Genomic DNA, 21,360 nt, shown 5'->3' with positions numbered 1-21,360 from the left:
ATCTTCACCATGGATGATTTTAGGACTGTCAGCAAAAGAGTCTCTCCAAAAGAGTTCAATGTAGATAAACTTCCTATTTTTGTGTTGTCCTATTTTACTTGGCCACTGGCCAGGAAGAAATCAGCACTCCAGGTGCTGGACACCCCCTTACTCTTTTTTCACAAATATTTATCTAGCCTAGCAGTTTGTGGAAATGTGTAAACGCCTCTGGCCTTGAGTTGGAGCTTTACAGAAATGTCTACATTTCTAAGATAAGAAAAGTTACCAGTTAGGCTCCACGGTAACAGCTGGCAGTGGGAGGAAAGAAAGAGGAGAAGATGCTCTCCCCTTTTTAGGTTGTCCTTGAAGGGTTAACTTGCCCAGAACAGTGAAAGAAAAAACTGCTTTTATGTGAACTTCTGCAGACTGTGAACTTCTGAGCCCCTCCCCTTACATGCTGGGTATAAAATTCTGAAACTACCTGAACTTGGGGTCCAATAGCTGTGCCCTCTGAACCTGGATGCAGCCAAATAAAACTGTTTCCTGCTGTCTTCGGTGCCTTGCCTCATCTGTCCTTACAACACTTAGAGTGAGCACTTAGGGAACTGGCTTCTGGCACCAGTGAAGTGGGGGCCAGCTAGAACTGTTAACAGGTCACTAGGGAAGATAGCATTCATTTCCATTTATAATAATGAAAAACCAGGCAAAAGCAAAACATGAGTGAAAAGTATACACAAAAACTTTTGTATTTAAACTATGAAGTTTATAAAGAGCAACTATGTCCAGCAGTTTTCTACATGGTGTTTTAAAACACTGTTTGTATCAGCATGTGCTCCCATACATAATAACCAACTACTTCTGGAGGCATAGTTAAAGGCTCATCTACTATCATTTTGAAGAATTTCACATTCTATTAGGTAGACAGTCAATAAATGACCATTTTTATTGCTTTTATTTTTATTATTAGTATTGTAAAGCACTTTGTAAACTATGTAAAGATAAATCTTATTATTAGCAACTTCAAAAACTAGGTTATGCTCACTAATATGATGATTGCCCATGAGAGGAGTGTAGTGCTGAGCTTTTATAGAGAAATACTGGAGTTTTATGTGTTTTTCAAAATCTGAACTGAGTAAGATTCTTTACACATTCAAGAGATGAGTACTACAAAAATCATGAGACATTGGCAAAACTGGATTATAAAATGAATGGCATAGACCTTCACAAGAAATATTCAGAGAAGATTAAAGTTAATATTTCCAGAAACAGTAGCAGGAAGCAAATGTCAAAGAGGTCTTGGCCCATACTCCATTAGTCACCCTCTGACATCTCAAGGGAGACTACAAACAGTGTGGAGGTTCAGATGTGCTGGGTTCTCCAGGCACCCTGTCCTAGTGCTGAGAACCAAAAACAACAGCCACTCAACAGTATTCCACGCAGACCGGTTTAATTTGATCCAAGGCAGACACAACTGGTCCACATTCCAACACTAAGATAGTGCTCACTCCTCCTGGCCCAGCAACCACTGCCTTCTGACTGCTCTCTTGTCAGGAAGTCAGACAATTCACAGATGGCTGGAGGGATTTTATCCAATTAAGCTCACATTTATTTTTGGCTAATATTTTGAGTTTTTTTTTTTTTTTTAAACATCAAGCCCTTTTGTTTTAAATAGTATCTAATCTGAAATAGCATGTTGAAAAGTTCTGCTTCTTCATTTAGTGTTTTTTCTCCCACCAGAAAGATGAACTTTATTTAGATAAGAAACCTAGAAAATTGAGCATATGGAGTGTGTTGTTCCAGTGAGCTAACAGGGTAACCTCTTTCTGCAGTGGCTTTTCGGCGTCAGTGTTTATCATTAAAATGTAAACATGGGATTTAAACTTCACTAGAGTGTTTAAAAAAGAGCAGGAGTCTATTAATCAGACTCAGTAAGTAATTGAAGAAAACCATATAAGCAGTTTGGCAAAAGAAAGTGCTTTCAAAAGACATGTTCTTCCTTTCCAACCTATTCCACAGAGGAACTGTTACTCCTTAGAAATCTCATTTCCCCTTTAATCCTGACAAAGTATCATTTTGAAATCTATAAATATTTACTTATAACCATGACTACATTTTAGACTAACATTCCATGAATGCAAAGATAAGTTCATTTTCTACACTGGCATGGACACTTAAGAATGACTGGATTCTTCAAAGCTAGAAATTTCCAATGTTCTATACTGACTAAGATATAAGAAAGAAATACAGTTACTAGAAATTTCCCTTTCTCTGGGGATATATCTTTTTAATAAATTTTACCTTTTTTGTGTTCAAAAGGTCTTTGAGTTGCCTTGCTACAGCAATTATTTTTATATTAAGATTTTTGAAATGGAAATACAAAGAAAACCTGAAAGAAAAAGAGAAGTGTGCCAGATATACTAAAAAATTCCATGTAATATAGTTACTATAAATGAAATAAAATTTAATTCTGAGCTTCCAAGAAGTCAGGGCAAAAGGGCAATATAATATATTATGGACTTTCCAACATATACTAAACTTAATATTATAAATCTCTCAGGAGAAACAAGCTATTATTTTTTTTTGCTTCTGAATGATAAAAGTAATTCATACATGGGTCTTTTTACAAGGTATATTATCATAAAGAATGGCATTGCTAATTAGGAAATAAAATGAAAAGTCATGTTTAATGTGGCAATTTTTTGATTGTCTAAAAATATGATTTCCTTATATTTAGAGTTTAGGAATTTCTTTAAATAAGATTGAATTCTTACTACACAGCCAGGTCTTTAAGTTTGAAAGATATAATTTACAAGATTTAGTTTAATCCAGGAGGTCAAACTGCTTCCAAATTTTGTTTTGAAATACTACTTTTTTTTAAAAGAATATTTTTAAAATTTTTTGTTCAATTTAAAACATATTTATATTTATGTATTTGACTTTGGGAGGAAAAATTAACTAGGGTTCACAAAATTTTGAAGTAAATTTGGAGATTTTAGCAAGTGATGAAATATCTACAAAAGTGTCCTGTGTCACAGTATATATCTAATAGCTCCATAAAACAAAGACTTACATTTTCAGGCCAGGAATTTTTAGGTTTCACCTCTTGCCAATTTTTTTCCCCCTCTAACTGGTGTGTTAATGATACTAGCTAGAACTTGAATATTCTGTGATTTAGAAACCTAATGTCTTCGGTGTCTACTTACATCTTGAAACCTGATGAGCAACCTCACATGGGGCTAAGAGTCTCCTAAGTTGCTATATTGTGAAACAAAGTCCAAAGCAAAAATATAGTACCTTATCAAAAGGTGATGCACGATATTGGATAAATCTCCAAAGTTAGGGAGGTGAATATAGAGGAAAAAAAAATCTGTTTCTTTATTGAAAACATTGATATCTGAGTAGTAGAATGGAAATAACTTATTTTGGACTCCGTGTTTTACTCCCACTGTTCAAAAAGTTTTCAGAAGAGAAAAAGTATTGTTCCTGAAGTGCACAGTGTTTCTTATGTGTTTTAATGTGCTTTAGAACTTGGCTTTTTCCTTTTTTGTACATATCTCACAAGCTGTTCTCAATTTCATTTTCAAAACTTTTGAGCTTCATATTCGCCCAAATTCAGAAGCAAAGGAACTTTTATATTTTTCCTACTATGTTTGGACATTTATTTTTTTTCTTTTGTGATGTGTGTGCCTTCTGTGTTGAGAAACATCGCCACAGCAAGAATGGGCAAAATAGGAAAAGAAAGGAATGGAAAGCATGGAGGGGAGAGGAAGAAAAAGAGGAGGCAACTGACCTATGCGGCCCTATTTTTATTTTGCAAAGTACAAGAATGAACTCTGATCTGAATTATTGCAGAGCCCTCCTGCTCGCTACAAAATCTGTTTTCCACATAACAATTTTGATTGCCATTTTAAAATGTGCTTAACATCTCTCCTTAAATTTCTTTAATAGCTTCCTCTTGCACTTAGTTTGACATGGAACTCTTGAGCATAGACTAAAAGTGACCTGTCCTCCCGTTTCTCAAATCTCCCTTCTTAGTCACTGCTCAGCTTTTAAAATATGCCAGGGCTTTTTCCACTTGAGGGCCCTTTCCCTTGACTTTCTTTTGCCTGAAATGATCTTTCTTCTGCTAAGCTCATGACTGGATTCTCCACTTTTAGGTCATTGCAGAGAGATCTTCCTTGATAATGGATCTGAGGGTTCCTCCTTCCATCCCAATCCTGCCAGGCTCACAACTATGTTCATTTATACCTACTTAGCACTTACTCAAACTGCTTTCACTAAAAATTACTCACTAGAGATTTGTCTCCTTCAGTGAAAATATTAACATCCAGAAAGCAGGTCCTTTGCCTTGGCCACATATGTGTTCTCCTTGGCTAACATAGTGTCTAGCACAGAGTTAATGCAAAATAAATGCTTGCTGAATAAGTGAATGAATGAAGTGAAGAATTTGGGTACAACTGGAGTACTGGACTCACATGGGTTTTCTTGAGTAGTGTGATGGGAAGTTGCAAAACTTTTGGTATGTTCAACTCATCTGGGAAAAGTTTTCTTAATGATGGATAGGACAAAGTTATGCTAAAAAGACTGGAGCCAAATGCTAGAGTTCTTGAATGTTCTGATGCAGTGTCTGGAATCTCTCTGTGGTCCATGGATAGCTACTGGAGATTTTTCAATCATTGGTGTGTGCTTTCGAAATATCTCCTTTATTGCTGGCTATGGAAAATGACTTGCGTGTCAGAAGAGCCTCATTCACTCATCAGCTCATGACACTGCAACTTCCGAACATCAGCAGGGTGTTGATTTAGTCAGTGTTCATTTCTTTTTCCAGGCAGCATGATTGCCACGTAGGGTTGTGCTTCTGGGCTGGCAGGAGAAAATGTTTGCCTGCATTCCTCTTAGCTTGGGTTAAAATGATCCAGGGCTTCTTTCTCACATCTCAGAGGCCAGTGGCTCACCTTTTAAGTTCAATACCATCTTCTTGTTGAATCATTCCCCTTTCCTCAATTCTTCTTTATTTCAAAATTTCTTTTTTCTAATGCATAGAGTTACCCTCATATTAGAGCTACCCTCTTCTGTGGTTGGTTTTAAGGATACCTTAAAGAAATCCGGTTTGAAGCCTTCAGATGCCATTTGCTTTTGATTTGCATTGGCGGAGTAGTTGGTAGTTTCCACTTTAGTCAAAATCTAGTACTTATGAGGTCGGTAGTAATCTCCATCCGTTAATACAACATTATATGTACTGTGCACATGGTTCTGTGGACTTTTCCAATGAAACCCAGTATGTGAATTTTATTTCTATGACAGAGTACAAATTTATCAACTTTCCAGTTGAAACAATGATCTTTTTTTTTTTTTTTTTATGGACTCTGGCAGACACTTTTAGTTTCATGAACTGCTTTACAATAATTTAAAAGCCAAGGCCAGTTCATGAAGAAATTTTATGGTTCAGTGTGAAGTTATGGAATCTTCTTTATGTTTGTATGAGGAAGATGGCATTATGTTTAACACAGAGTGAAAATACATTCATATATATTACTGCACCAAATAAGCAAATAGGCAATGTGGTTTTTCAAACATTAGCTGACCATTCTCAAGAGTTACTGAAACATATTCACCTGTGATAACTATTATTGGAAACTTTCAGCGTTATGTCCTCTTAGTACTGTATAGTTTATGAGACACACTGACATGTAACATACCTCTCAATCTATATGTTAAAGATTTGCTTTACATTTTTCTCGTAGACATATCATAGATATTATTTATATGTAAATTAGGTGGGAAATAAAAATAAATAATTTATATCATCCCTATTCACAGAAAGTTCTACTTGGAGATGCAAATATACTGAGATAAAATATAAGGCAGAATATGTTAAGTACTCATAGAGGAATAGGGATAAGATGATATCTGGTGTTTCACCAGAGCTATAGGTTTGGGAAAGCAACTCTTAAGGAAAGCAGGATTCAAGCTTGGCCTTATGGGATGTGTTACATTTTAATAAGAAGTCACACAGAAGCAAAGCTTCTCTAAATCCATGCAACAGCCTGAGCCAAGGCATAAAAAGGAAAATGAGCATCACAACTATTTGTTTGTGTTCTATCAACTTTAAGGCCTCGTGCTATGCAATCAGAACATGTCAGTACTAATGGGTTTTACACAATACTTATGGTTTGGCTATTAATTTGAGATAATTTTCACTAAAAGGTGCCTATTATATTCTCATAAGTGGTATGTTTACAGGAATTATAGATTATAGTCCTTCATGAGAGTGATGGGTTATATTCATTCAAGGGAACAGATTCACATCTTGAAAACTGATAGATCATTTTATAAACTATATGCTAACATTGGTTCATTTATTTTGAGTGTTTTTTTTAAAAATCACATTGATATATATTACACAGTTAAATCCTTCCAAAATGCTATGTGGTAGATAGTGATATGCAGTTTTTTGTGAGTGTATTTTTCTTAAGGGAGAACTGAAGTGCAGATGTTTAAAAGACCTTTTCCAGGTTTACTTGGCCAATAAAAGTGAACCTACCTACAATTTAAAACCCACTGTTTTCCCTCTGTACTTGTATAACTGTCACTATGTAGATGCCCATAGAATTCCTATTTATCTGATTAGTGTGTGAGAAATTGAGAAAAATAAAACAGATAAAAAGAAACATCCAAAATTAGAGGTTTTGAAAACCAAAACAATTCTGGCTGCACAAAATTTAGGTCATAGGGAAAAATAATGGAAAAAATGTACTTTGAGGAAAGATTTAATAGGAGGAAGGTCATTAACTAAGAATACGACACTGTAATAAGGATAGGACACTGTAAAATTAAGCAGTTTTTTTTTTTTTTTTTTCTGGGAGAGTCAATTCTTTATATATCACCGGCCTGCAGTGACTAGGGGCTTGTGAACCCACTGTCGTTTCTATTTTTAAGTCTTTGAGTAGCTACTTTTCCAAAAGAAGACCTATTGAATATTATATGATGTCCTATAATTTTATATTTTGTTCTTCAATAATAATGAGTTTTCATTTCTTCATACTTTAAAACAAACCCAAAATATCTTTTGGATTTCACTATGAAAAAGACTGCTAATGAGAATATTTATTTTTCTGATATGAAATAAATGGATCTTTCTGTAGACAATCTCTATGACCAAAGCACAGGTCAAAATGTCTTAAATTGATAAATTTAATTCTTTTGTGTTAAAAATGAGTTCTTGCTTTGTCCATGGAGAGTGGGTCTAAGTGGTTTAGGAGGAAGACAATGTCTGTGTGGTGATTATTAAAAGTCCTTCCTTTTGTATTAGTGAGAATCAGAGTGGTAAGTTCAGGGTCTCTTACATACTGGAGTAGTTTACTCCTTCACTTTTAATTCATCACTGTCTGAAACCCGAGGACATATTTGACGGAAGGATAGGTTTCCTACTTCCATCCTTTGGAAAATGTAAAGAGTATTTGTCCTCTGAGTTTCAGGATTCATGGGAAAAATGGGCAAAATCAAAGAGGAGAAAGTATAAGACAAAAATATTGAAAATGAATATACAGCCCTGGGGAGCTTTTTTTCTATTTAATTAATTATAAAGCTAACATAATCACATAGGTTTTGTTTCCTGAAAACATAGGTGGCTAAGAAAATCGAGGAAGGAGATTAATGTGGAACAAAGCATATGTATTCATTTTCACCAATGTCAAAATATCCACATATTATTTTGGGAACACTATCAACTTCCTGACATTTAAGTGTGGATGTTAGATATAGTATAGTAGAAAAAATATGTGTAAGTAATGACTATGAACTGGAATCCTGGCCTTACCACTTTCACTCTACAAGACCTTGAATTAATGTTTTTATTTCTGTGAGCCCAGCTTAGACACGTTTGCCTTCATTTGTTCCTTCCTTTCCCTCTACAGCTTAACCAGTTGCAAAAAGCAGTGGAAGCTGCTCACACTTTCTTCATGGCCAATCCCGAGCACATGGAAATGCAACAGAACATTGAGAATTACAGAATGATGGCTGGTGTGGAAGAGTTCCAGCTGATAGACCGAGAAGCCAAACCTCACCTTGTGAGTTCTAAGGACACCTGCCTCATGCCCCACGGAGCTGTGTGCTCCTGAGTTTCATTTGACCCAAACCAGATTCATGTGAATGGATATCTCAATTTGAGTCTCAATTTCCAGTCGTGTTTTTATTTTCAGAGTCCTCAGATGAAATATTATAATTATCACAGACCAAAAAAAATCAAGAAAATATTTAAGTTTTTAATTAAATTTTAAAAATATTAAAAATTGAGGGAAATAAAAATTAACTTAGCGAATCAGTGTGTTGGGAAACCCAGAACATCATACAAGTATCTGTAACCCTCAGCTCCTCTCCAACACTATTTTTTTTTTTTTTTTTGAGACATGGTTTACTTTCATTTCTCAGGCTGCTCTTGAACTCCTGGGTCCAAATAATCCTTCTGCCTCAGTGTCCTGAGTAGCTGAGACTACAGGCACATACCACTATGCCCTGCTTCCAACACACTTCATACTTAGGAGCTTTGTCACAGGAGCAGGTCACATCATGACTCCCGGGTTCTTGGGTCACAGGTTTGCCCATGGTACCTGTACTTTTCAAATTGGGGTTTTAAGTACATCCTCAGCCCTTTTATTTTTTTATTTTATTTTATTTTTTCAAATTTTTATTGTTGGTTATTCAAAACATTATATAGTTCTTGACATATCATATTTCACACTTTGATTCAAGTGTTCAATGATAAAGTACCCCTGGGTTCAACACCAAAAATCAATACATAAATTGATTAATTAACAAATAGCAGCATTGTATGTAATTGTTGAAATGTAAAAGCAGCCCAGATGTTTATTAATTGATAAATGGGCAAACAAAATATGCTATATCCGCACAGTGGAACACACTCAGACTTAAAAAGGAATGAGTACTTGCTTTTGCTATAATATGGATAAACTTTGAAAATACTGTGCTACATCAAAAGAACCAGATGCAAAAGGCTATATATTGTATGATTCCATTTTTTTATGAATTGTTGAGAATAGGCCATTCCATATAAGCAGAAAGTAAATCAGTGGTTAGAAAGAGCTGAGAGGAAGGTGAAAAGATTGTGATAATTAATGAATATGAGGTTTCTTTGGGATAGATGAAAATGTTGTGGAATTAAATAGTGGCAATTGCAAAAAAAAAAAAAAAAAAAAAAAAACAAATTGGGGTTTTAAAGAGCCACACAATTCTTTTTTTCTGAAATGTTATTTGGAATCCCATGTTAGAAGGACTTTTTCCCCCCATTTTTTGTCATGACCATTCTCAAGGGCCTCTAAAATCATTGCAGTGAAGGATGAGAGAGAAAGATTTTAGATGGAAGACTACTTTTAGTTGTTGTTCTTCAATTGGGCAAGGCCTGCAAGTGGGTGTTATTTCCATCCACATCTGCTGTCCTGCACTTGTTCTATGCCCCTACCCACGGCAAAGGGACTAGAAATTAAAATCTTAATGTGTGCTCAGGAGAAGAATGAAATTACTAGTACCAGAGCAGCCTACTTGCTCATTCAGTCCTCTCTCATTTACAATTATTCGAATCCAGGGAGGTTACAGTCTGGGCTCCAGGTGTAATACTGTTTTATCTCTCTGCAGCACATGTGAGCTCCACACCCCACCTTCCTACATGATCCTGAGGCTGCTTGCATGCTGCTCTTTGAAAATATGTTTTTTTCTGTGTATTTGCAGGAGAGCTACAGTGCAGGCGTTAAACACTATGAGGCTGATGATTTTGAAGTGGCTATCAAGTACTTTGAACGAGCTTTACGAGAATATTTCAGTGAAGATGCGGAGTGCAGAACTTTATGCGAAGGGCCTCAGAGATTTGAAGAGTATGAGTACTTAGGGCATAAAGGGGGTCTTTATGAAACTATTGCAGGTAAAGCTTATTTTTTCTTTTTATTTATTTTGTCATTACAAAAATACTACATGCATTTTGTAAAAGAATTGCAACAATTTAGAAGTATATATTCTAAAAAATGAAAGACTCTCATATGTCAATCCCATCCTATCTCCCCTTGATTATTTGTGCAGTTAACATTTTCCAGTTGATTTGCAGATATTTATGTGTCTATAATTATTATTGCATTTTTATAGAAACAGGGAAATAGTATAAGTACTGCCTTTCAACATATTTTTGTTTTATTTGTGCTTAACAATTAATTGTGGACTTCTTCTAATGTAAGTATATAATATTCACCTGATTGTATTTAATGACTAGGTAATATTCCATTATGTTGTGTTGTCATAACTTATTTGACCAATCTTACTGATGAATATTAAAATTATTACAGGGTTTAATTTTTATAAACAATGTAGTAATAAACACTTTGGTATAGTATTTTTCAATTACTTAAAAGAATAGTTTACTATATATGAGAATGGTATTTAAAATAGTAGGTAATGGTCAATATACAGTAACTGCTGATATTAGCTAATTAAGCATTTGCGGGCCAGGAGAGTTAGTTCCCTGCTGTATACCATGCATGAAAATAAATTTTATTTGTATTAACAATATAATTATAAAAAGCAAAATTGTTAGAATAGATGTAAGAGATTTGTGTTATGTTGGGAGAGGAAAAACTCTTCTAAGCATGACAAAAGACAAGATAAATCAAGAAAAAGACTTTTTACCTAAGACCCATCAATATGAACTTATACAATAAATTAGTTGATCTACAAAAGACAACTGGAAAATATTGCAAAATGTTTTATAGATGGAGTTAATATCCTTCATATTTAAAGGCTATATTTAAAGAGAGCATATAAGTTATCATCACTAGTATTATTACTAGTGGTAATTTATTAGCAGAGAGAGAAGCTAACACTTAACGTAGCAATTATAACACAAAGTTCTTTACAATTCTGTAGGCAGATACTATGTAGTTATTTACCCCCCTCACCATGTCCATTTTGTGTTTGTTTGTTTGTACTGCTTCAGTCAAATGAAAAGGGAATTTATTGAGGCCCCAGGGCCATGGGGCTTGGGCAGGAGGCTACCCTCTGAGGGAAGGAGAAGCCCATGGAGGGGCCTTATTTGGCTGCTTCGTGGAGTGGAGTATGCTGCTGTGGCCTTTTTTTTTTTTTTTTTGTAGGAATTGACAGTGTGGGGTTCAAAGGAGCATGACACCTACAGCAGCTGTCTTTTTGCATTGGTTTCTAGGCAAGCTGATGCAGGGAATGGTGGGTGCTGCTACTGTGTAGGCAAAGCAGCAGGTGCAGGGTGGACGCTGGGTGTGAAGTCCCAGAGAGTACAGCCATCCTCCCTCAGTCTGCAGGCATCAGATGCTGCTGGTCAAGTGGGATGCTCTTAGGGCTTGGCTTTTGGCTTTGACATTTTTGGTGGTGTCACTAGGCTGGACTACAAAAGGGCTGCCCATCAGCATTTTCACAATTATCTGCATCTTTGTGGCAGTCACTTTATCACCTCATTGAAGAGACTCCTCTCCCTTTTTTAAATGAGGAATTTATCCCTCAGTAAGATTAAGCAACGCAAATAAAATGATGCTGGATATCAAATCCAGGCTTTTCTGAATCTAGAGAGCATATTGTCAAAGTCTAGATAACTGAAAAATGAAAAAAGTAATTTATTCAACAGCTGTTTGACAAACATTTGTTGAGTCTGTATTGTGTTCCAAGTTACACATATATGAAAATAGTGTTCAGTTTCATAGAAATGCAAATTATTGAAATCAGTTTGTTTTCTCCAACTTCTAGTGTTCTCTAAGAAAGCACCTAACCAGTAACTGAAGCCAAGTCCCAGGAAGTTATCTTTCAGGCCCACATCGTTCTCAACTCCTCCTTTCATCTATCTGATTTGTTACAAAACTTCAATAGACACTACCTCCCAGTAGCACTTAGGATTTTCTGGCTCTCTGCATCCCTTTTGCTAACCCCCTATATATTTTAACTAAACTATCATGACTGCCTCCTTACTGCTTCTAGTGTATAGTTCAGGTTTGACACTAAACAGAGACAGATAATTTTGTGTTTTAGAGACACAAAATTCTGTACTCACAGACCTACTTAAACCTCACCATCACTACCACCAATGGTTTATATTCCACTTGGAATAAAAGCCAAACCTTCGAGGACTTTCATATATATGTTCTCATCCACCAGTTCCCCAACTTCTCTTTGATTGATGCTTACTGCACCTTTAATTCCTTGGGTATATCATGTTTATTTTTACTTAAAGACCTTCAGAATGTTGTTTTCCTGTGTCATTTGTCTAATAAGTTCTATTTCAGTGCTCAGTCCTCAGTACCTAAGCATAATGACTGGCAGACAGTAGGTACTTAGTAAATATTGGCTAAATGAATAGGTGGATGAATGAATGAATTAGAATGACAGATAACTAACAATATTGCAGACTAACTGGTTAACAATCTTCCATGTTTGTGAGAATGTAGGTCATAAATTGTTAAGGATTTTAAAGGGACAATTAGGGTATAGCTACCAAAATATAGACTAGAATCCATATATTTAGTAGACTCAAAATTACATTTAATTTTTCCCTATTACTCAAAATCAGCTCAGTTCACCTAAAATCAATAAACCCATGAATTATTGAGGATTTGTTCCCCAAAGTTTTGTTTCCCTGGGCTTCTGGGAGATCCATTTGCCTGCAGTATTGTGAGCATTGCTCAATTCAATGTCAGTTTTTTGTGTGTTTTACATTTTAATTTCAAGTATTTCTCTGTACTTATTTTTTTTTTGGAGGGGGGAAATAGGCAGGCTTTTCTTTTATTATAGTTTGCTATGTTGTGATATTGTGGAAATATGTGCTCAGTCTCCACCCCCACATTCAGCTCTAAACCTGCCTCTGTGAATGCCCAAGGAAAAGTGTTGGCAAACATCCGAGATCTGGTTTAGGAAACTGACTATTTCCCATAGATCAGCATTTGGTGATTTGCTCAAGGTCATTACCACAGCACATGGTTTACTGGAAAAGAATACAGGTCTTCTAACTCAGGTTTTTAATACAACTACCTCTGCCACCACCACAACTTCCAATAAAGAAAAGCAATAAAAAAGAGTCAAACCAAATATTGTCAATTTCAGAAATATGGTAAATCTTCTTGGGAATTTGAAGCATATCCAGTTTATTATGAGAAGGAACATTTTTAAAGTATTCCCACACAAGTGTCTTGGATCGCATGCTTATTAAAAACATATTAATTGCACAATGACATTCAAGCAGAACACAGGCAAGGAATACAACTCATAAAAAGAAATATGACAACTCTCACTATGTAAATTGTTGTCTGGTTCAAAAGTGTCCTAAATTAGGAGTAAAACTGGCATTTAAAATACAGACTGTATTAGAAAGCCATAATGTTTGTATTTTAGAGTTAGAAGAGACATTAAAAGTTGGAGAAAAATACAAATGGCTGCTGAATGCAGTTATTGATGAATAACCCTGAAGGATATCATTTTGTCCCTTTTGTTGCTGTTTATATCCAGCTTTGAAAAATATTTTAATTCAGAAAATCATTTCATGGTGCATGTGTTTTCCATCGTTTTATTTTGCTTGTCATTTGGAATAGGGAAAATGTATATTAGAAGGTAAAGAGGAATGTAAGCGGTTAAGTAGAAGACAGCTGAAGGTTATTTGTTGTTGTTCCTTTGAGAAATAAAATAACTAGCTGTTTATTTCTAACTAGCTAATCAAATAAATGGAACTCACTCTTCCTCTCACATGGCCCAGCTGGGGCCAGTAGACTTCAGGGATTCTAACTGTGCCCCTAGGAGTGAGTTAGCCAGCTCCTGTGAACCTGGCACCGTTTCCCCCATACCAGAAAATGCATGTTTCCTTCCTATTGTGTTCTGAGATCCCTCTGCAAGATCATCCAGCTAAGCTGAGCTCTGACTAAACAGAAAACCTGTTGAAAGAAGGCAGTTTGGGTAAATTAAGTTGGACAACCATAGTCAAATAGATTCTATCATCCTCCTCAAGGCAACCTGCTCAGCCCAACATGAACGGACTATTCTTTCTGGAAAAGACTGCCTCTGTCTTCATTGTCAAAATCAAATTCTGGGCAAGAGGGAAGAATGCGAGCCATAGAAGAGGGAGGAAGGAGAAAGAGGAAAAATGTTTACCTGAATTCTTTAGCTTTCAACCTTTCCCCTACTTAACCAGTTCCTGGTAAAGAATATACAATGTCCAGGTGATGGGCTAATTTATAACTGGATAGAGTCTTCATCAATAGATGTCAAGAATAATAAATAATATTTTTATTATTTATTTTATTTTTTATTTCCTCCTTAGGCAAATTTGGCTTGAAAACATTTCCTTTATCTGTATTTCTGCCTACTCTGCTCAGGGAAGGGGAGCTTTTTTGTTTCATTTCTCTGCTTAAACTCTAAATCGACACAGTGGCCTCATTCTCTGAACAGTTCCTTCATATCACTAGAATTTGAACTTACAACCCTCATTCCAGGATGCTTAGGACATCCAAAGAGAAGTGTCAGAGTTGTTAAATAATAAAGTCTACATGCAGCTGGATGTGGATGGGGTGAAATGGCTGTCACATTCAAAGGGGATAAAGAAAGGGATACATGGGAAAGGAAGGGTACAACATACAAAAAGGCCATGAGCCAGAGCGTTTGGAACCTACCACTGTTGAGTAATGGTGAAGAGACCAGGGCAAGTCACTGTCTTGGTGAGAAGCTTCAACCATCACAAAGTGCTGATGATAGGCACTTTTCTCTGGCAGTGTGGGAGGTAAGGAATGCCCCCTTGGAACTGCAGCTGTAACAACACCTGGCTATCAGCAGACAGCAGGACATACCTTTGGTTCTTGTCTTCCAGATCACTACATGCAGGTGCTGGTTTGCCAGCATGAGTGTGTGAGGGAGCTTGCCACCCGCCCTGGCCGCCTCTCGCCCATTGAGAACTTCCTTCCTCTGCATTATGACTACCTACAGTTTGCCTACTACCGAGGTAAAGCATGGATTATCTGTGAGGACTTTGGGGGGTCGCTTTTCATCATTGCAGACACTACATTTTCATGGTTTAGTCCTCTGCTTTCTTTATCACCAAAGTATGGAATTTATACAATTTTCCCTCATCTCATATCACTGCTTGGGACAAGAAGAGCAGAAGGTGACACCATAAAATAGGCACAGTACAGAATCTAATACTGTGATAATTTCCTGAAAATTATACCTAGGCTGACACTATATGATTTTTAAACTTAATTCTTGGAGCTTAATTTTAATAGTAATACATTCCTATAACTTGCAGACCCAAATATTATAAATCCTCCTTCTCCTCCATGTCTCCACCACCCAGTTTCATGACCATCAACCTTGTTTCTTATCTATACTTCCAAATTTTGTATGTAAAAATTAATGTACACTCACAGAAAATGTTTCTCCTTCTTCTTACTTTTACACAGAAGACAACATATTATTTATACTATTCCCCCACTGTTTCTTCACTTAATGCATGTCAGATTTTTTTAGCAGGTTAGACTATGAAATCACCATTTTGTTAGCCAAACGGCTAAATATTTGCAAGTTTTTAGTGTTTAGCATAAATGTATCAGTATGTGGAGATCTTTCTCATCCATTTTTATTCATATCTACATGTCATTGAACTAATTTATTTTAGTGTCAGCTTATTAATGGGCATTTGTGTTGGTAGTGATCTGTTGCTAATGCATGTACTTTCAAGTGAAGAGCATTTTATGTATGTCATTGCACATCTGACCACAGGTATCTATCTGTAAGATCATGTCTGGAAATTCAATTGATGGGTTAAATGATTTATTGGTTGTAGTTATGACAGATGTTGCCAAATTTTCCTCCAGATGGAGTGCATTTTCCATTGCTCATCATCAGAATATATTATCAATTTTTAGATGTTCCCCAGGCCATTAAGTGAAAAATGAAATCTCAATATAGTTTTACTTTCCCTTTATTTTATTGAGAAAGAGATACTGAGCATCCTTTATTGTGCTTTAGAGCAGTTAATAGAATTGAGATTGCTGAAATTGGTCTTTGGTGCCACATTGTCTAGCATCTTCATTTTGTAGGGAAGTGATTGTCTTGAAGTCACTTCTCTTAGTGACATGTCATAATTCCTAGTTGCTCTTCTCACTGTCACCAGTATTTGTGCCTTTTTAGAGAAGTCACTAGTAAAGAAAGTATTTCCCTTCTAAAATAAGAAGAAAAAGACTCAAGCCAATATTTTAACGCTACTTTGGAAAATCAACATTTTTAAGCTACTTTGGCAAAGCCTCTCACTTTCCAAAAGCAAAACATTACTCATTGTCCTGGCACTGATGGCAGATAATAAATCATGTGCTCAAGTCATTAGCAGTGACTGCAAAGGAGTTGAGAGAATTGCTTAATGTTATCATTCTTACTAAAAAATCAAAGCAATCTCTGAAAATATGTGTGTATATGATTTCTTTTAAAAGATATTGAAGTGTTGTGACCTAAAAACATGATATACAGCATTTCAAAATTTTGTTTGTGATGGTTAAATATTTCTAAATATTTCTTCTATAATAGGTAAATGTTTCTATAATGAAGAGTTTGTAGTTGAAACATTCTTAATTGTTGCTTTTCATACTTGGCCACTGTTGAAGCTGATGTTATGTGGTGAGGGGTTGGAGAGAAGTCCTCCAGAACATCTGGGGTTCTGTGAGTCTTTCTGTGGAAGCAGCACTTTACCCCAAATGTTACAGCATTTTGAAATTACTTATATTTCTCATACATTATGAATAAAATAGTACATCACTGTGGTAGAAGATCATACTTAACCCAAACTCAGTACAGAAATAAGAATTAATTTCTCCAATTCTGCTGTTTGTATTAAATAAGTTATTAATGAGCAACTTTGTGTAGAAACTTTTGATAATCTATGCAAAATGTCTAGCACCCAATCAGACTAAACATAATCCCTTTTGAGTATGTGAATCCATGTCTTTCCTTTATCTGTATTTCTGCCTACTCTGCTCAATTTGTCTTCTCTCTTATTGATGATTGATGTTGACTTTGATTGGAAAGTTGAAGTTTCTTTTTAAAATCCTCTGGGAAGACTTAGGCTAACTCTAATGCTACATGTCCTTGACCTTTCAGTTGGTGAGTATGTGAAGGCCTTGGAGTGTGCCAAGGCCTACCTCCTGTTCCACCCAGATGATGAGGATGTCCAAGACAATGTGGATTACTATGAGAGTCTATTAGATGACAGCATTGACCCAGAATCCATTGAGGCCAGAGAGGTGAGACCAATGATCTGAGAAAAAGCTCTTTATTCTGCCATGTGCTCTGGGGAGAGTTGATAAATGTACCACTGCTCTTAAAGATACTGAACGATTTAGGAAAGGTCCTAGAACTTAATTCTTTCAGGCTTCATTCATGCCAGAAGCACATTTTTCTCATACATGCTAACTTGAAAAACTGTGGCATGGGGACTTCCCCCTTCCCCCCCAGACTCTGAATATTTCTGTTAGTTCATTTGTCATTGTGTAACGAAAAGTATTCACTCAAACATTTATCATAGCTCTTAGCTGTTATTTAAATATAAATTTTCTTTCTTTTTTTTCCCTCTAGGACTTAATTATGTTTGTGAAACGACATAAACTTGAATCTGAACTGATAAAATCAGCTGCAGAGGGACTGGGATTTTCATACACTGAACCAGTAAGGGCAAAGTGAAAAAAGGAAATGTCTATTAAAGAACTTGTCGGTGGAATTCTTACTCACAAATAATAAGAATTTAGTATTTTTTGTTCCCCATCCTCACTTGATGAGGATCTAATAGTGCCCTCCTTGAGTTAATATTGGGGTAGGAGTGGAATCTATACTCAGTATATGTGATGAACTTCAAAAGACTGACCTATTTCCATAGCACCCAGGACCAAAGTCAAAAGCAAATATTGGAAAGAAGTATTTTGTACATGATTCATTTGCCTCAGGATTGATTTATTTTTTTGAAAAATTTCAATGCAGCCAGGCACAGTGGCACATTCCTATAATTCCAGCTGCTAAGGAGGCGGAGGCAGGAGGATCAGTAGTTCAAATCCAGTCTTAGCAATTTAGCAAGGCGCTAAGCAACTCAGAGAGACCCTGTCTCTAACTAAAATACAAAACAGGTCTGGGGATGTGGTTTAGTGGTTGAGTATCCCTGAGTTTAATGTAAACATTAAAAAGGCTTCAGAAACAACAGCATTGGGCCAACTCTTTATGCTGTCTTTCTTCATTTCCCAAGCTATCTTCTAAATTGTTCATGCAAATACACACCATTTGCAGAGCTAAAGCTATGGTGTAGATAGTCTGTGTTCTGATTTCTATTTGAGAAAATATCATAAGCAATTTCTATAGCTTTTAAAATTATATATATAACTGGTGGAAAATAAGTAATGAACCCTTGTCATGCTTCTGGATATTTGAATTGTTTCTCACATACTTAATGTTAAGCATTTGTGTCTCTATTAAACTATAACCATAGAATAGATTTCTAGGAGCACAATTACTTTGCCATCAAACCATGAGGTTGTAAAGTACTCAAAATGAAATTACTTTTCTAAAAGAATTTTCTGATACCTTTACTGCTCCCAGTTAAAGTATTGGTTTACTACAAACTTCTCAGTACCAAGAAATAATATTTTGAAATCACCTGTATTATTCATGTATTATGTAGAAAATAATACATCATTGTCATTTTAACTTGTATATTTTCAATGAACAGAAAGAATAACCCTTTTCAGTATTATTACTTGCCTTTGAATTACCTGGACATGGACTTTGTTCACTATTGGTCACTAATATATTCTTTATATATGCTTATGAAATTATATGCCTATCAATTATTATTTGTAGTATATTTTATTTGCAGCATTTTTTTAGTTTTTATTGGTTTGAAATGTTTTTATTGGTATGCTTTTAAAGTTAGGTTAATTTAAGGTAATATTTTTATTGTAATGCTTCAAATACATTCACATTCCCATTTATTATTTTTCAAATTTGTGTTAGCTCAAGAGACACCAGAAAACTGCATTTACTCCCTTTATAGTCTTGCACAGATATTTTGTCAAGTTTGACTTCTTTCATCTATTTGTTTTATTCTTACAATATAGAATAGTTAGACTGAACAATATTGCAAACTTCTTTCTGACACCAAATTCCAAGTCATTTTCTGGGACAGAAAATGAGCTAATTCCATACTATTTTTAAATCCATTTGGGTTTCATTTTGCCAAAATTTCATCAACATTAGCCTGCCTTTTTATTAATTTTTTAAATAAAAATAAGTTGTATTTTATGTAAAGTATAAGTTTCTTGATAATTTAGGTCTTTTGAATATTTTAAATATGTTTTAAATTTTATTTTTCAAATGATATTTTAGTAACAAATACAATTTTTTGCTTAATTTAAAACAGAATTATTGGATCAGATATGGAGGACGACAGGATGAGAATAGGTAAGTCTTTCATTCAAAGTATGAACTATTTCTTTTTAATGAGAAGGAACACTTATAGTCAAAATATAATATAAGGAACTTAGCACTTATTAAAAAGATAATTAAGAGTTTTAAAAGCTACAAATTAAGAGCTCTGTATCCTGGTTCCAGCTTTTCCAGTATGGAAGGTCATACCTTTGTATGTATGACTGTAAGTAAATATCTTTCTCACTGGGTCTCATGACTTTTCCTTAAAAAAAAAAAATTGAATCCAGCAATTTGAGTGCTGACATTCTGTGATTCCAAATCAGGTAAAAGTTAATGATATTTTTTATTTATTAATAGAAAAGAAAATGAAATTTTCTTATTGCATGTTTGAATAACTTAAACTCTTGATGTATTTTAAGTTACCCATTTGAGATTACATGGTCCAATCTGTTCACTTTCAAACTGGGGAACAGGCTATGTGAAGGGAAGGCACTTTAAACTTAGAGTTTCAAGGGATTTGCAGACCCAGGTCTTACTCAGAATCTTGAGGTCTTTCACTTGATTTTAAGGACTCGGCTCTTAATTAGTGTAAGATTATTGCAAGAAATCTAAGAATATTATGTGCAATTTGGATTTCTCCAGTTCCTATGTGTTATAAAGGCAGCTAACTCTCATTTGTGTGTTTGCAAAGTATGACACAAACATAAGTCTTCTTTCTCAGAATAGTACAGAACTAGAACATTAGAATATAATTTATTCCAATTCAATCATTCAGTGATGCAGTCCATGTTCAAGGCACAATATTCTGAGCATTAAAAAGATTCATATGATAACTTTTTCTTGCTCCATTGGAACTATGCTGTCATCTGAAGGAGGTTAAGTTATAGATACATTTAATTGTAATGAAGCTTGCAAAAAAGATTCACAGGAGTGAAGTGGAACATATTCATTGAAGAAATAGAGAAGAACCTCATAGAGGCAGGGACATGTAAAGTTTGATTTTAAAAGACAAGTGGACTTATGTAAAACAGAAATATGTAATAAGAACCATAGAATTCTTCAGTATACTATCTTTTCTTTTGAACATCTTTACTCAGTGGAAAATTTCATTGCAACTTTTTTTGAATGGACAGGGTCCCTTCAGGAGTGAATGTAGAGGGGGCAGAAGTTCATGGATTATCAATGGGGAAAAAGTCATCGCCCAAGATAGATCGAGATCTAAGAGAAGGTAAGTTCCCATTGGCTTTCACTTTTAAAGGAGGGGAGGAAGAGGGTAATGTGTGAACCATTCTTATCTAGATTAATGCAGAATCCACTTTCTCTGGAAAATTAAGTTTAGGACTAAATTACTAGAGTTCATAAAAGCCTGAAAGCAATGCTTAAAAACAAGAATGACTCAGATTTGTATATTATTAAAAATGTGCTTCAAATTCACTTGCCCATTGTTTTTTTTCCCCCTACAATAATCCTGTGAGTTAGACAGAGACAGTGTGTTCATCTCCTTCCTGAGTTGAATACCTGAGGCTTAGTGAGGCCACAGAACTTAGCTCTGTCATATATAGTCAGCTAATGAATGCTAGATAATGTGGGAAAGGTCATATGGGATATAGTTAGTTCATCTAAAAAACTTGAAGACAGAGCTGAGAAGTGCTTTGAGAGAAAGTACAGTTTATTTATTTTTTAAATTTCTTGCCAGGCTGGGAATCCAACCCAGAGCCTTTGGCCTGCTAGGCAAGCACTCTACCTTGAGCTGTACATCCCCAGCTCAAAAACAGACTTCAGATTGAATTGACAGGGTGTGGAGAGAGCCATTCTAGTCTACAAAACAAATAGAGCAAAGGTACAGAGATGGGAGAGTAGAATATTATATGTCTAGTCATGTAAGATTAAAATTAGTGGAATCACAACTAGAGAGTTGCCAAA

The 21,360-nt window shown here is 35.3% G+C and overlaps 1 protein-coding gene across 2 annotated transcripts in view; it reads left to right on the top strand.

Annotated features, from left to right (window-relative positions):
• The window catches only part of P3h2 (prolyl 3-hydroxylase 2), a 167,075-nt gene that overhangs the window by 122,883 nt on the left and 22,832 nt on the right, over positions 1–21,360 (top strand). For both annotated transcript variants that reach the window (XM_027951526.2, XM_071615193.1), the window contains exons 2-8: positions 7,896–8,048; positions 9,724–9,913; positions 14,849–14,980; positions 17,128–17,270; positions 17,602–17,691; positions 19,430–19,470; positions 20,571–20,665. In XM_027951526.2, coding sequence (XP_027807327.1) covers positions 7,896–8,048; positions 9,724–9,913; positions 14,849–14,980; positions 17,128–17,270; positions 17,602–17,691; positions 19,430–19,470; positions 20,571–20,665 — 844 coding nt within the window. The remainder of the gene's footprint in view (positions 1–7,895; positions 8,049–9,723; positions 9,914–14,848; positions 14,981–17,127; positions 17,271–17,601; positions 17,692–19,429; positions 19,471–20,570; positions 20,666–21,360) is intronic.

Source organism: Marmota flaviventris, chromosome 8 (assembly GCF_047511675.1).
Source record: "Marmota flaviventris isolate mMarFla1 chromosome 8, mMarFla1.hap1, whole genome shotgun sequence".
Taxonomy (NCBI): domain Eukaryota; kingdom Metazoa; phylum Chordata; class Mammalia; order Rodentia; family Sciuridae; genus Marmota; species Marmota flaviventris.
Note: the sequence above shows the minus strand (reverse complement) of the source record. Positions and strands in the feature narration are given on the sequence as shown.